The sequence below is a fragment of the Sinocyclocheilus rhinocerous genome, unplaced genomic scaffold (genome assembly GCF_001515625.1).
Source record: "Sinocyclocheilus rhinocerous isolate Xijiao unplaced genomic scaffold, SAMN03320098_v1.1 scaffold369, whole genome shotgun sequence".
Taxonomy (NCBI): Eukaryota; Metazoa; Chordata; class Actinopteri; order Cypriniformes; family Cyprinidae; genus Sinocyclocheilus; species Sinocyclocheilus rhinocerous.
In genome coordinates, this window is record NW_015666557.1 from 331,738 (window position 1) to 348,218 (window position 16,481).

A 16,481-nucleotide genomic window follows, 5' to 3' on the forward strand; every position below is an offset into this window, starting at 1 on the left:
ACACCTGGAAGGTGTGCTGGAGAAGTCAGAGCAGGATGCCAAACTCACAGCCGACCTGAAGCGCGTCATCTTGGAGCAGATGGAAGGCAAATATGGCCATGATGCCACCCAGAAGATGATCAAAGCAACCTTGCTTGACCAGAGAAAATATAGGGATCACATGAAGCCACCCGAGCTAAGTGCCACAAAAACTGAGCTGGTAGCAGAGATGGCGGCTGCAGCAGAAACACGTGCAAGTCTGACACCCGGTCCGCAACAAGCGAGCGAGAGAAGAGAGAAATCAGGTGCTGGCACCCCACCCAAGAAGAAAAAGGGTTCACTGGGCAGCCTTCTTGGGAAAAGAGCAGCTACAGCAGCCTTGCTCACCGCTGCTCAAAATGGTGAAGCAGAGATGTCGATATACGTACTGGAAATGGCTATTGATGGAGAAGAAGACCCACTAACTTGGTGGAAAGCTAACCAAGGACAGTGCCCTATCATGACTAACACCACGTGTAAATATCTGTGCATATGTGCTACCAGTGCGCCATCTGAACGTGTGTTCAGCACAGCACATAGTTGGAGGGGAATCACGATGCCGGCTTAAAATCGTGATGTCTGTCAGCCATCGTCTATTGGCCCAACCCTAGTTAACATGTTTCTATCATGTTTATAGTATAAATTTCAAGTGCCTGAGAAAATCTCTGAAAGTCTGGTATACTCAAAAATAATTAATAGATTACACAAAACACTAACAAATGCTTGTTCACTTATTCAAACCGTACTACATAACAGGAATGACCCGGTGTTTTTGAACACAGTGAGCTCTAAAAGTTCTTGCCTGTGGGCTTCGGGTCGTCCGGGCTGACACTGTTCTCAGGACTCTGGAACATCAGCTCAAAGATTCGTATGGGGGTGACGCTGTTCAGATCCAAACCCTGAGACTGAGACACGAATATGTGCTGAGATGAACTCGTATCTGAGAGACGACTGAAAACAGCTCTGTGTAAATGAGGACGTCACTCACATTGTGGTTCTCCTGGATCTCAGAGTCTGTGGAAATGAGGCTCAAATCACTGAGGCACAGTGAGTGATTCGCATCCTGCAATAGAACAAGTACAACAGTATCAATTAAGACCACTGTCCTGAAGCGGCCATGTAACAAAGCAGCCAGAGCGGGCTGTGATTGTGTGAGTGTGCACCTCTGACAGCGAATGACTGCTCACGGTGAATGCTGGACCTTTATCATGACCCCGAATGTGACTCTTCAGGCTGTACTGAGAGCTGAAGGTCTTCTCACAGCCATCGCTCGGACAGAAAAACGGCTTCTCTCCTGGAACAGAAAAGGAGACCATAAGAGAAGAACTGGAGAAGTTCTCGCGTCTAAACAAAATTTTTTTTTTTGGAAATAAGGCCAGATTCATTTACTTAAGTATTTATTAAGAAGAATTTTACAGACATTTAAACCAGATTTTTTACAATGTTTCACTTTAGTATTATTGAAATACTATTGTAGTTTTTATTAAGAGTTTGAATTAGTTTTTATTTTTATATTTTCATTTTATTTTAGTAACAGTTTTGCTAAAGCATTTTAAGTGTCTTCTCTATACTGTTTGTACCACTATCTGTATCAATAACAATCATTTAATTTTACAAGTTAGATGCCTTTTATCCTCAGCAAGGCTGCATTCATTTGATTAAAAAAATACAGTAAGATTTGAACTATTATTACAATTTAATACAAATTATTACAAACTTGTTTCTATTTTAATACAGTTAAAAATGTTAATTATTGCTGTGACCAAAGCTGAATTTTCAGCATCATTACTCCAGTCTTCAGTGTCACACGATCCTTCAGAAATCATTCTAAAATGCTGATTTCATGCTCAAAAAACATTTCAGATTTGTATCAATGTGCTGCTGCATATTTTTGTGGAAACTGTGATAGAAAGTTCAAAAGAACAGCTACAAAACTGTATAGTATGACCTCTGTAAGAGATTAACCCTGTAAAGGCAGATGAAAATAATGAAATAATGGTCAGAAATGTTTAATTTTTTAAAAGGAACCTTTAGGCCAGGGGTCACCAAACTCGGTCCTGGAGGGCCAGTGTCCTGCAGAGTTTAGCTCCAACCCTAATCAAACACACCTGAAGCAGCTAATCAAAGTCTTGCTAGGTATACTTGAAACTTCCAGGTGTGTGTGTTGAGGCAAGTTGGAGCTAAACTCTGCAGGACACCGGCCCTCAAGGACCGAGTTTGGTGACCCCTGCTTTAGACAAAAGGTAAAAGAGAAGTGTTTCTAAGTGTTTCAACATAAGTGTTTTTGGTTGAGTATAATATTTGATTTATCAGGCTTTTATGACTTTATGATACAATATGATTTAGCGTGACTATGGAGCTCATATTCAAAGAGGGAAAACAGCTCAGTTTTATTCAGAGGCCCAAACTAAGCAGAAATACTCAATTTGGTGCACTTGCTAATATTTATATGGCCAAAAACTAAGATGAAATTCTGAGAGGTTGAAATTCGTTATAATATTATAGCAAACTACTTACATAAAATGATATAAATATCAGTTATATGAGATTCAAATGCTTAGTTGTGTGATCAAAGCTCTGTAGTTTCAAAACATATAATGCAATGCAATACAATGGTGATTGAGAGATGAACAAATAAACGTTCCTCAAAAGTCAGATGATCATATTTGACTCACATTTGAACATGCTTTTTCTAAAAAATGATGTCTGGACAATCAAGTGAAGCTAAGTTGCTTCAGTCCAGTAAGTGTTTATCTTGAAACAATACTAACAATATAAAAGTTATTCTAATGTTGACTTTATACAAGTCAGGAAAGATTTCACAGCATAAAGTCACGTGAACCACGAGCTGAATTTTTACAATTATACTAAAAGGCCTTTTCCTTGCTAAAAAAGTATAAACTATCAATCAGACGGCAGAAGGAATGTGGTAGATTGTGCAACAGGTTTTTTAGGCAAAGTTTTGATCATGTTAATAAATTAGAGGCCTTAGAAATTAGCATATCAAATATGATACAGTAGGCTTTAGAGGGTTAAAGAAGTTTTAAGATTTTTTCAGTGTATTGCTTTCATTTTGAGTTCATTTATGGTACGGACTGCCAGTTTCTTACCAGTGTGTGTCCGTACATGTGTTTTCAGGTGATGACTAGCAGCGAAAGCCTTACCACAGCCATCATGATCACACCTGCAGACACAAACACAATAGCACCTCAAACTTTACTAACACGCAAACAAACCACATTTATAATTTATGCCTGCAGTATCCAGCTGTATCAGAAAGCAGACCACTGTCTCCACTTTCAATGATACTTGCTGCACATTCAAGGTGAATGCTCTGAACTACTGTCAGCGTGAATGCTCTGATCACACCTCTGATCAGGTGCTGTATAAATCAAGCAGATTTTCCTCACCGGAATGGTTTTTCGCCTGTGTGTGTGCGGATGTGCTTCCTCAGGTCACTGAGTGTGGTGAAGTACTTGGTGCATCCCTCTGATTCACAGTTAAATGTCTTCCCAGTGTGCAGCCTCTGGTGTGCTTTCAGTCTGATGAGAGCAACGCAATAATCATGCAGTGATCAGGTTTAGTCATTGAGCAGATACCTTCACACAAAGTACAAATGAATGAACTATGTATGGGTGAACAAATAATGAAGATTTTTCATTTTTAAGCAAACATTTTGAAGTAACTAGATGCAATTCACCAAGTTTCAAGCAACAAAAAAGGGCTGGGTTTACAATACTGACTAATACATTTTAATCAATCTTCATTTTAATGATGTTGATATTGATTCTTAGATCAAGTATTCATCATCAACTGACAAATGACGACGCAGCCTCCAAAATGAGATGCAGCTAATAAATGCCATTTTGACACTCTTTAATATTGCAAAGAGATCAATTGAAGCAGCAGTGCAGAGGACTTTATTACTAGTTATAGCATAAAAAAAACATGAATATCAGAAGGTGTCAAATTACTGACAACTTAATGAAATGTATTAAGTCTCATTTAATCACTCAACCACATGAAGACAGTAAAGTCAATAAAACAGCACGCAAACAATGGCATGTTACATTTATCTCTGAAAAGCCATTTAATGTCTATAAACTTATTAGTCAGAAAGAACAAATTACTTTAGAGAGGAGAATTTTGATAAATATGTGCACTATATTACATAGTTATTATATTCTTACTTAATCTAGTAGTGATGTATCGATTAATGTGTTTGAACAAATCTGTCATGAAAACAATGAAAAAAAGAACATTTTGTATTACAGCCATGATTTAAATATATATATATATATACACACTACCACTCAAAAGTTTGGGATCAGAATGATTTTTTATGTTTTTTACAGGAGTTTCTTATGCTCATCAAGGCTGCATTTATTTGATCAAAAATACAGGAACAAATTTAATATTGTGAAATATTATTATGATGTAAATTAATGTTTTTCTATCTTAATATACTTTCAAATCTAATTTATTGCTGTGATCAAAGCTGAATTTTCAGCATCATTACTCCAGTCTTCAGGGTCATGTGTTAAATTGTTGTTGTTAGAAAATATTTATATTTTGAATAAATTCTGTTCTTTTTAACGTTTTATTCATCAAAGAATCCTGAAAAAAGTATCGTAGTTTCCCCCAAAAAATTCGGCAGCACAACAGCTTCCAGCACTGATAATTCTAATAATAAATCAGCATATTAGAATGATTTCTTAAGGATCATTTCACACTTTATACTGGAGTAATGGCTGATAGAAATTCAGCTTTGCATCACAGAAATAAATTATATTTTAAAGGATATTAAAATAGAAACCATTATTTTCCTTTAAAAAAATTAAAAGCATTTAATTTAATTTGTTTGTTTGTAAACATAAAAATTTCAACTGAACTTAATAGTTTGGACTATTTGGTTAATTAACTAAAGGTTCATTTTAACCTTTAATATTATTGTAATGCACAGCGTTGACAAAATGACAGGGTTCCCTGTATCATTTCAGCATTTGTTGATAAAGATTTTTTTCCTTAAGACAAATTTACATGTACTGTACCTGATGAATCGATACTGAATCAAATCGAATCAAGAATGTGCAAATTGAATTGCGAAATATGTGTCAATACCCAGTTTTACGGTGATGTGACACAGACAATCAATAAGGTATTTAATGTTTATTATATGAAGAGAGTGTGATTTCACTCTGAACGGGGAGACGCAGTGTGATACAGAAATCAAACCCAAGAAACCATTAAAGCAACCTGCACTCTTCGTTTGGTGGTGCTGTGGCTGGTTAGGACAAAGATTCCGATTTATCAGTCGTGTAAATACATATCTGATGGTGCAGGACATTAGCGAAAAGAGGCTGACAGGAAGTGGGTGACGGCAGATCTGTGACTTCAGGCTAGCAGTCACATGAGGATGAGCTTCTGTGAGACCTGCACGCTGTGATCAATACAATGCAATCGCTGTCTAACAGCAAAGCCCACAAGGCTTAGCAGCTACTTAAGCATGTAAGTGTAAAATGAATAAATAGTGTCTCATCCTCAAGTTCACCTGTAGAGTGTGTTGAAGGCTTTCTCACAGCCCTGGACGTCACACTCAAAGGGCTTCTCTTTTGTGTGGACGCGGACGTGGATCTTCAGGCTGTAGGACGTGAGGAAGGCTTTGCCGCAGCCCTGCTGGTTGCACACGAACGTGTATTCACCGCGGTGCGTTTTCTGATGCGTGCGCAGGTTTCCCGCCGTGCTGTAGGTGCGCGTACAGCCCTCGAACATGCATTGGTATCGCTTCACCTGAGAGATGGATAGAAAGAGCCAATGGTTACAAAGAGATGGACAAGAAAATCTACAATAGAGAACAAAAAGCATGACTCAGATGAACATAATGTTTCCTTTTTGCCAAACTTCCACAAACAACATCCTCTCACAGATGCCAGGCTCTACAACGAACAAAACATATTCGATCTAAAATATACATGTAATAGAATGACAAATTTATCAATTTACATTTCTTTCTAATCACTTGTGGTTAAAAGAATATTTCACTCAAAAATGAAACTTTTCTGAAAACGTTCTCATCTTCAGGCCATCCTGGATTTTGATGAGTTTGTTTGATCATCAGAACAGATTTGGAGAATAAAAACATCACAATAATCCACAAGTAATCCACACCACTCCAGTCCATCAGTTAATGCCTTGTGAAGTGAAAAGCTGTGTGTTTGTGAGAAACAAATTCATCAAGATGTTTTTAAGTGTCACTTCTGGCCAAAACACAAATCCATCATAATAACGCTTCCGGTTGTCCTCAAACATTAAAATCCGTGCACATATTTGTTCAGAACGGTTTTCACTTGTAAACAGTGCTTGATCTGTGCAGATTTCTCTCCCGATTCAGACGAGACGATTGTTTTACTGCAGAAAGCATTATTATGGATTGAGGACTTTTAGCCGGAAGCAATGGTTTTAAAGTTACAAATGCCTTAATGATGGATTTGCTTCTTACAAACAAGCAGTTTTCACCTTACAAGACGTTAACTGATGTACTGGAGTGGTGTGGATTATTGTGATGTTTTTATCAGCTGTTTGGACTCTCATTCTGACGGCACCCATTCACTGCAGTGCAGAGGATCCACTGGTGATGTAATACAAAATTTCTCTAAATCTGTTCCGATGAAGAAACAAAACCCATCTACATTGTGAATGAGGGTGAGTAGATTTTCATTTTCGGGTGAACTATTCCCTTAAGTGGCATACTGGTCAGAGATGTAACCTAGTGGTTAACTCACATGGTGCTACCCGTGGTGCTCATGTGTACAACATGACATCCAATCCGGCTCATGACATTTCCCAATCCACCCACTACTTCTTCTCTCTTCATTTCCTGTCATAGTACTGGCCAATGTTTGCCATATTACTGATACAACTTCTGCAGCATGCATACTGCGCATAGTAGGCCTGTGCACATTTTCTGCATGCACAGAATATCACCTGCTACATTTAACTAAAGGTGCAGTACGCAACAGAGCACACTGCATGGAACACTGTATCCCACGATGCAATGCATTTGACTTGACCTTTCATTTCCAGTGTGATGATATCACCTTATAGTGTGATGTGAGCTTTCTAACAAAGTCACATTGCTCGCTTTCTGTTTATAACCTATTTAATGGTAGAACGTTTTGTTTTCATGCTGCTAAATAAATGCTGCTTTTTTAAACGTAAAGAATCCTGAAAAAAAAAAAATTAATGGTATCAGTTTTTACTAAAATATTAAGCAGCACAACTTATTTCAACATGGAATATAAGAAATGTTTCTTGAGCAGCAAATCAGCATATTAGGATGATTTCTGAAGGATCATGCGACACTGAAGACTGAAGTAATGATGCTGAAAATTCACAGGAATCATTTACATTTTACAACATATTCACATAGAAAAGAGTTTTAAATTGTAATAATATTTCTCAATTTTACTGTTTTTACTGTATATTTGATCAAATAAATGCAGTCTTAGTGAGCAGAAGAGACTTCTTTCAAAGACATTAAAACATTTTAATGGTCCCAAACTTTTGAACAGTTGTATATGATATAAATTACATTAAAAAAAGAAAAATTAAGTTCACTTATATTCTTTAGTTCCATGCAAAAATAAAACAAAACATTTTAAAACAAAAAGACAAATTAGAAAGGAAGATATACTTCAGTGGCTTGTTTTCTTGCCTATTTTCCCCACTCTCTTGTTATACGGCATGGCGGGACAGATCAAAGGGCATCAAGGGCCAATTCTGGACCTGGTTTCAACATCTCTGGTCTAGAATTACTGATGTATTAACAGGTTTTTTTTTATGTGTAGAATAAATACAAAAATATAGCATGCAGTTGCCCTAAACAAAATAAGTTATATTAATCAACAATCAAGATTACAATATCAGGAGTTATTTTTTTTATTCTGTGTGAAGAATTCTGCTCAAATCTTTCATAAGCTGCCAACAGTGGATCAACAAAGCGTGTCCTGCTGTGTTTGGGAAACACCGAACACTATTCTGAGTGGTTTACGTGTGGCCCTGAATGACCCGCGCCTCTGTGTGTGCGTTTGAGCAGCAAACAGACTCTTTCACATCAAGCCACTGATCAGTATTCAGCAGCGAAATCTCTTGTCGTACAGACGTCTCTGTTCCCAGGAGCAAAGAACATCAGACCATGAGATAATGCTGATCTCTCTCTCTCTCTCTCTCTGCTTATAACAGGCATACACACAGACAACCTACACAATACACATCAGTAACTCAAAAAACACACCTTACTTCATTAGTTCTGGAAATGTCCTACCCACTTTAAGGCTAAAATCTAGCCCAAATCTGACTTTTATCCTCATTTATACTTTGTATTTGTCCTACTACTAACTATAACGTTATCCAGATCTTTGAAGCTTAGTTTGTTTTAAATTAGCATAGGCATGATTGACAGCCCTGCCAATTATTACTTATTTTAAAACTACACAATTATTATGTAAACTAAGCACTCACAAGTTTGGCATCAGTAAGACGTTTTTTTAAATTTTTTTTAAAGAAAATAATAGTTTTATTTAACAAAGACGCATTCAATTGATCAAAGAGACAGTAAAGACATTTATAATGTTACAAAAGATTTCTATTTCAAATAAACTAGGCTACACTTTAAATTACATTTTAAAATATATTGAAATAGAAACAACTATTTTACATTTCATATTTAACAATAATTTTGTTTTTACTATATTAAAAAAAAACAGTGAGGGAACCATGAATGCCAACATGTACTATGACATACTGAAGCAGAGCATGATCCCCTCCCTTGAGACTGGGCCGCAGGGGAGTATTCCAACATGATAATGACCCCAAACACACCTCCAAGACGACCACTGCCTTGCTAAAGAAGCTGAGGGTAAAGGTGATGGATTGGCCAAGCATGGGCATCCTCAAACGGAAGGTGGAGCATCTCAAGGTCTCTAACATCCACCAGCTCCGTGATGTCGTCATAAATAAAATGTAAAATAAAATGTATTTCATAGGGCACTATTGCTGTTAACATTTTAATAACTTAATTAATTAGACATATTTTTTGAGTATTAAAATCTATTTAAACCATTAAAACAGAACCCAAAGAAATCAAAATGGAAAACATGGAATTTGGAACAAAATAAAACATATTTCATAGGGCACTATTATTTTAATACATTATTAGATTGTTATAGCCTTATGAATTCAATTAATTAGACATGCGTTTTGATTATTAAAATTGAACGAAACCATCAAAATGAAATCTTGAAAAAATTAAAATGGAAAACACAGAATTTGGAGGGAAAAATATAATAAAATAGAATTTTGGATCAAATAAAACTGAATTTCATAGGTCCCTAGAATCAGTTAAAACCAAGTTTAAATCCAAGTGGTTAGTGCATTAACATCTCACTGACTTACAGACTGGATGTTTAGTATGTGGTTAGGACCATTGTGAGTAGGCCTGGGCGATAAAAATATTAATATTATATTATATTATTAATATTAGTGGAGCACGAGATGCGGTGATAATGGTGTAAGTGACGTTGCATTTGAATGTTTTGTTAGTCTAGCCCACGAGACGCGCCGCTGCTGTGTTATGCATTCAAAATATTAGAGAAATATAGAAGCTCAATGTGGAGAAGATCTTGATTAGGTGAAAGCTCAATGCGGAGAAGATCTTGACTAGGTGAAAACCGAAACCAAGCCATTCACACAGAACGCATATTCAGCGCATTTTTAGACAGACAAATATGACTGCTGCACTCGCGTCTCACACAAGAGATGTAGCCATGCAAAGTTAAAACAGTTTAAACTTTTAGAACACACGTCGCGAATTTGGAGTTTTATTCCTTTTCACTGCGTCTCTTATGTTTTTCAATGCAATATGCGTGATGGGCGATTCGGCTCTTTGTATTAAGCATGATGCAAATACATGATGCTGTTTTGTTCATAATTGTTTATGCAATTTACGAAATTATATTTGATTTATATGAGTTAATTTAAGAAATTAGATATTTGTTAATTTTTTATTGTGAGTTTGACTGTTAAAACAAAAATATTTGTTGTTTGTCTCATTAAATTGGGTTAATTTAAAAATACAGTGGTTAAATTTAAACTTTTTTTCTATTGCTCTTTGTTTTTAAAAAGGTTATAAAAAATGTCAATAATTATCGATACCGAACGATATGAAACATTATATCGTTGATACATTTTTTAACTATATCGCCCAGCCCTAATTGTGAGGTCTAGGTTGTGCAAAAACACAGGCATCTTGTGATTTTGCCAGACTCGCAGACGTTTACTGAAGCAGCAACCAGCCATAAGAGCAGAGGACGGCTGGATCCAGAGCTCTGATGTGAAATCATGTGGAAACACAGATCCTGTGGGGATGAACGCCCCATGCAAACACACACATCCCCTATCCCAGCTTATCTGATTTGCTTCCACTGAACAAGCAGATCGCTCAAATAATGTGTGACTGATGGACACGCAACTGGCCTTACCGGTACAACCAGATTTAACACAAACAAAACAACGAGGGTCGTCATTTTAAAGGGACAGTTCACCCAAAAATGAAAATTCTGTCATTTATTACTCACCCTCAAGTCGTTCCAAACCCGTAAGACCTTCGGTTCATCTTCAGAACACAGAACGAGAGTTTTCTGAACCTGCATAGACAGCAAGGGAACTACCACAGTCAAGGCCCAGAAAGGTATTAAGGACATCGATAAAATATTCCATGTGACATCAGTGGTTCAACCAAATGTTATGAAGCTACGAGAATACTTTCTGAGTGCAAAGAAAACCAAAATAACGTGGTACTCTCGTGAACGGAAGAGAAGAAATAGTTGAATAAAGTCCTTATTTTAGTTTTCTTCGCGTACAAAAAGTATTCTTGTAGCTTCATAAAATTACGGTTGAACCACTGATGTCACATGGACTATTTTAACGATGTCCTTACTACCTTTCTGGGCCTTGAATGTTTCAGTTGCATTGCTGTCTATATCAGAAAGCTCTCGGATTTCATCAAAAATATCTTCATTTGTGTTCTGAAGATGAACGAAGGTCTTACGGGTTTAGAACGACATGAGGGTGAGCAATTAATGACAACATTTTCATTTTTGGGTGAACTATCCCTTCAAAGTAATGCTCTGTCATATAACACACAGCATGAAGCTGCTCACCTCTCTCTGCTTGGTCTCGGGGCACTCGGAGTGTAGCGTCAGCGTTGCGCCCTCGATGTTTCGCGGCATAGGGGTGGAACCCGGGTTGATGATGAACTGTATCTGGTCTGGTGAGATGGTGTGGTGTATGTATCCCTGTGACATGCCATCCGGGTCACCTATGAAGGCCAGAGAGCCCTCGTCTCCCTCGCCCTCTCCATCCGGCAGGAAGGCCATGCAGTCCTCCTCACCCTCCTCGTCCAGGCGGATGGGGTCTTGCTCGATGAGCACAGTGGTGCGATCGTAGACCCTTCCCGAGGAGGACGAGGGTCCCGAGATTATGCCGTTGTCTTTGTCATAGTCGGCCATCTTGTCCTCATCTTCCTCCTCATGGTCCAGTTTGTCCACATCCTCTTCCTCGTCCTCAAAGAGCATGGCTGTCTCCGTGAGAGGGCCATTCTCTCCCATGATCCTGATGGAGGAGCTCAGTCCTGGATTTGTGTCCTCGTGCTTGCTTTTGTTGCGGCTGGAATAAGTTTAAAGAGGTTAAAGACAATATTCATAGTACACAATGTCAGGTAATCAAACTGAAAACCGGATTTATCGGCCTGAATCATGGACTGAACTGGCAACTGACTTCTTCATAGTGCAGTCATTGTCAATTAATACTGAAACTATTAAAAAAAAATTTTGGTAATTAAAATAAAGGTGAAATAAAATAAGATATAAATATCAGATGAAAAACTTAAACTATTAAAAATAGTTTTCAGTAAATCAAATGCAGCTGAAATAATATAAGCTATAGATATCAATGAAAAACTTAAAACTTAAAAAAAAACAACAATTAAAAATAGTTTTCAGTAAATGAAATAAATCTGAAATAAAATTGGATATAAATATCAAAAGAAAAAATGTTATAAAAATAAATTAAAACTAAATAAAAATATAAAAAAACAAATAAAATGACAAGCACATAAAATCTAAATAAAAATTCAAATAAATTTAAAAGGAAAATTGAAAATATAAAAGGTTAAATCAAAATATTAACACTGTTCCTCGTTGAATCGTTATAATAACCGCGGGTCCTCATTGTTAAATGAGGAACAATGAGGAAATGTCAAGAACTATTAATGTGTGCAACTGTGCATTATCAAGAAATAAAAATGCTCATTTGTAATTTTCTGTACATTTAAACCAGCATAATTACTATGAAAATTACATATCCACGTATAAGTTTTACAGTATGGTTGTAATAAATTGTATTCTAATATAAATAACAAATAATGTAATGTTTTGGAAAAATAGTACCGTGTCTCGTACTGTCACGAGAAACTAGGACAATGCAGGGAAACTATTTTTGGCTGGTGTTAGAGTAACAACAAAACAATAAGGGTAAAGGTGCATTTGTAAACTGAAAACACTGTTGCCATGTACCTATAACAAATACACACACAATGGTCAACCTAAAACAAAAATGACCCAAACACACCGGCTGTGTCGCAAAACCTAGCTGAGCTGACTACCTAGACAGCACTTTGGACATCATTATGTTCATTATGAGTCAACACTGAAAATGATGATAAAAGGTTTTAAGATTACGACGTTATCTAGAAAGACACCTTACTAGGTTATAATGGCCATAAATTCTGTCTAGGAAGGCAGCGTACCATCTCATGATGCTCGAAATGCTCTAGGTGGGAAGCTCATTAGGTTATTATACCCAAAAACACTGTCTAGGAAAACAGCTGACTAGTTATTATGCCCAAAAATGCAGTCTAGGAAGGCAGCTGACTGGGGCGATATGTAAGGCTCACAGTGTACACTATGAATGCCTTTCTCATACTCCTATAACAGTTACAAAGAGGACATTATGTCTCAAAGCGATGGACATACTGTGACAACAAAAAACCCTCATAATATTACACAATGAGCCTTTAAAGCAGGTGAGTTTATACGACTCCCGAGGCTTCTGTCATTCTGGACACTTTCTAGAAGTTTCCATGTTCACATTGACATTGATGACAGCCACAAGTCAGACACGAAAACATTCACATTTATCAATTTGAACACACATAGAGAAACCCGAGACCTTAAAACATGCAGTCCTTAATGACATCCACTCATAAATCATATTCAGCTTAAACTGGAAATATTCTAATAAAAACAAACTGGCATGTCAAGTACTGCTAACTGTTTAGCTCACCTGTGTATTGAAGCTCCAGTCATTAGTTCATCTGCCTTTGTCCGGTCAACATTAATAATATCCCGAAGACAAAAGCACGGAAATAATTAAGCAACACATATTTAATATAATCACTTAAAACGGTCGTGTTTTATTAAGAATGCACTGAGAAGCTAACAGGCTAATGTGCTAGCAGGGTCTTCATTCACATCAATGACAGGCGTTAGCTTCGTTAGCACGCCATTAGCACTAGTTTATAGATCATATCGTTAGACACAAGCGCAGTTAATTTGTCGCTTTAACCGGTTAAAGTGTAAAATACTTTGGACACGGCGAATAAGTGATGGTTTAAGCATACAGGGTGGATGTGTGCTAACAGATTCAACCCGTTAGCATTGAACAGAAACTCTACTGAAACTGAGACAAGCCATTAAAACACCTGAACGACACCGACACACTCTTATACCGCAAAATCAAGCAGATTAAAATTATTAGATGTATTTACCAGTGTTATAAAGACGCTAGAGGCCTCTGTAATGTTGTGTATCGGGTCCTGTCTTCTTTCCTCCCCAGCGGCACCATCATGAACAGCAGCGCACACAGACTCCAGATCAGTTCAGTTCACTGTTTAAAGTCAGAGCCCTTCACTTCACTCCAGCGTTCAGGCGGTTCACATCAGCTGCTCCTCTGGAGCATCACAGCACTGACAGATTCTTCACAGCACAACATCTGCTGTTATCTGAACGACCTACTAGTAAACAAGCAGCAAACATTTATTCCGAACATATCAAAGTCAACTTTATTGTCATGTTTAGCGCATTGTGTGGGTTTTTGGCGAACTGTGTAGACTAGTACCTCAGTTAATTATACTGGGTTAACGGTAACACTTTACAATACTACCAGTCAACATTTTTTTGAATATTTTTTTTTAAATAATATATTGTAAAATGTAATTTCAAAGCTGAATTTTCAGCATCATTACTCCAGTCACATGATCCTTCTGAAATTATTCTAATATGCTGATTTGCTGCTCAAAAAACCATTTATTATTATTAATAATCTTTTGAATGGTATAGTGTATAATGTTACAAAAGCTTTTTATTTCAGATAAATGCTGATCTTTGGATCTTTCTATTCATCAAAGAATGCTGAAAAAACCCTCAAATATTAATAAATGTTAATATGAATAATTAAAAAAAAAATAAATAAAAAAAAATAATAATAATAATAAAAAATGTATATCAGCATATTAGAATGATTGATCACGTGACACTGAAGACTGGAGTAATGATGCTGAAAATTCAGCTTTGAAATCACATTTGAAATGACATTTTACAATATATTCAAATAGAAAGCAGTTATTTTAAATAGTATAAATATTTCACAATATTACTGCTTTTGCTGTATTTCGGATCAAATAAATGCAGGCTTGGTGAGCAGAAGAGAATTCTTTAAAAACATTAAAAATCTTACTGTTAATAAACTTTTGACTGCAGTGTACGTCTCATTAACATTAATTATCTGCTTCTGTAGCATTTATTAATGTTAATTTTTACATTTACTAATACATTTTCAAAATCAAACGTATATTATCATTGTGAACTAACATGAACAATTGTGTTTTTATTCATTAACATTAATAAATGCTGTAAAAATATATTGCTTAGTTAGTTAGCAACTAATCATGCATTAACGAATTGACCTTATTGTAAAGTTTGACCAAATTAACATATTATGACCAAAATTGTTTATTTACTAGTATTTATGGTAACACTTTACAAGTTTCTGTTTATTAGCATTAGATAACTACATTAGTTACCATGAACTAGCAATGAAAAAACTTAGAAAGCATTTGTTGATGTTAATTCCAACATTTACTAATTCATTATTAAAATCAATAGTTGTTTTGTTAATATTATTTAATGGACCTGAGCTAACAATGCGAATTTGTACTTCTATTAACTAATATTAATAATATTAACAAAGATTAATAAATACAGTAACAAATGTATTGCTCATTGTTAATGTTAGTTAATGCATTAACTACTGTCAACTAATGGACCTTATTAATGGACCCAAGTGTTACCGTATTCATTCAATAGTGAATTTCATTTGCATATATATATATATATATGTATGTATGTATGTATATATATGTATATATATTCATTACATATGATGTTATCATCAAAATAAATGCTCAATATTGGAATCACTGTGAAATACTTGTAATGGTTTTGAGGAATAAACGCTGTGTTTACCAACATATGTACATCGTCTTTAAACCAGTTATTATTTTAATACTTTATTTAGGTTGGTCTAAAAAAAAATCTTGAAAATGAGATTATATATAATAAAAATTATATATAATAAAAAGATTATATATAATAAAAAGACAAATATATAATGGATTAATACCTCAATATTTAAATTACATTCTCTAAATGATTTAGCGACTAAATAATATGAGCAATTATTTAGAAGAAACAAAAGGAAAAGACAAACACTGAGATTGTTATAATTGTTGAGATTTAATATAAAAGAACAACTGTTTTTTTTATTTACAAACATCAAAATACAAATATATTTAATTAAATAACCATTATCTTTCCAATAAAAACTCCCATTTGCTTTGTAATAAAACAAATTAGCTTCAATATCTGTTTAAAATGCTTTGAATTAAATGGCAACTACAAAGTATATCGACATAATTCTGAAACCTGGAATAAAAACAGGCGTGTGAAATAATAAAGGCAACACGATGCAGTACATTATTCGGGTATTTTATCATGAATGTCTCTGTCAGAGGGCATCTGGACCAAGAAATGCTGGAAAAACTCCTTCACCTTTCTTTTCTCTGTGGAATCTTGCTTTGTGGGCGACCGGAGCAAAATGCCAGCAAAGATCGGGGCTGTAAACACAAGACAAATGAGTAGAGATGTAACGATTCACTCAACTTGCGATTCGATTTTTTTTAACAAAATGTGATTTAAGACAAATTATAAATTAAATGTGTCCTTTTATTATTGCTTGGATAAAATGCTGCACGTTTCTTTGTGAAATTGAAATATAACACTATAATA

The 16,481-nt window shown here is 35.6% G+C and overlaps 2 protein-coding genes across 3 annotated transcripts in view; both read right to left on the reverse strand.

Annotated features, from left to right (window-relative positions):
* The window catches only part of LOC107732742 (metal regulatory transcription factor 1-like), a 28,462-nt gene extending 14,457 nt beyond the window's left edge, over positions 1-14,005 (reverse strand). Inside the window, exons 1-6 of one of the 2 annotated variants that reach the window (XM_016544159.1) lie at positions 13,907-14,005; positions 13,420-13,499; positions 11,238-11,742; positions 5,570-5,808; positions 3,429-3,560; positions 3,129-3,202 (exon numbers count right to left, since the gene is read on the reverse strand). In XM_016544159.1, the coding sequence (XP_016399645.1) occupies positions 3,129-3,202; positions 3,429-3,560; positions 5,570-5,808; positions 11,238-11,742; positions 13,420-13,442 (973 nt within the window). In that variant the 5' untranslated portion in view covers positions 13,443-13,499; positions 13,907-14,005. Of the gene's footprint in view, positions 1-3,128; positions 3,203-3,428; positions 3,561-5,569; positions 5,809-11,237; positions 11,743-13,419; positions 13,500-13,903 lie in introns of both variants that reach the window. The other variant, XM_016544160.1, reaches the window with a different exon arrangement.
* Positions 14,006-15,948: 1,943 nt separating this feature from the next.
* The window catches only part of LOC107732728 (type II inositol 1,4,5-trisphosphate 5-phosphatase-like), a 31,091-nt gene continuing 30,558 nt past the window's right edge, over positions 15,949-16,481 (reverse strand). Inside the window, exon 22 of the mRNA XM_016544144.1 lies at positions 15,949-16,309. Within this exon, the coding sequence (XP_016399630.1) occupies positions 16,170-16,309 (140 nt within the window). The 3' untranslated portion in view covers positions 15,949-16,169. The remainder of the gene's footprint in view (positions 16,310-16,481) is intronic.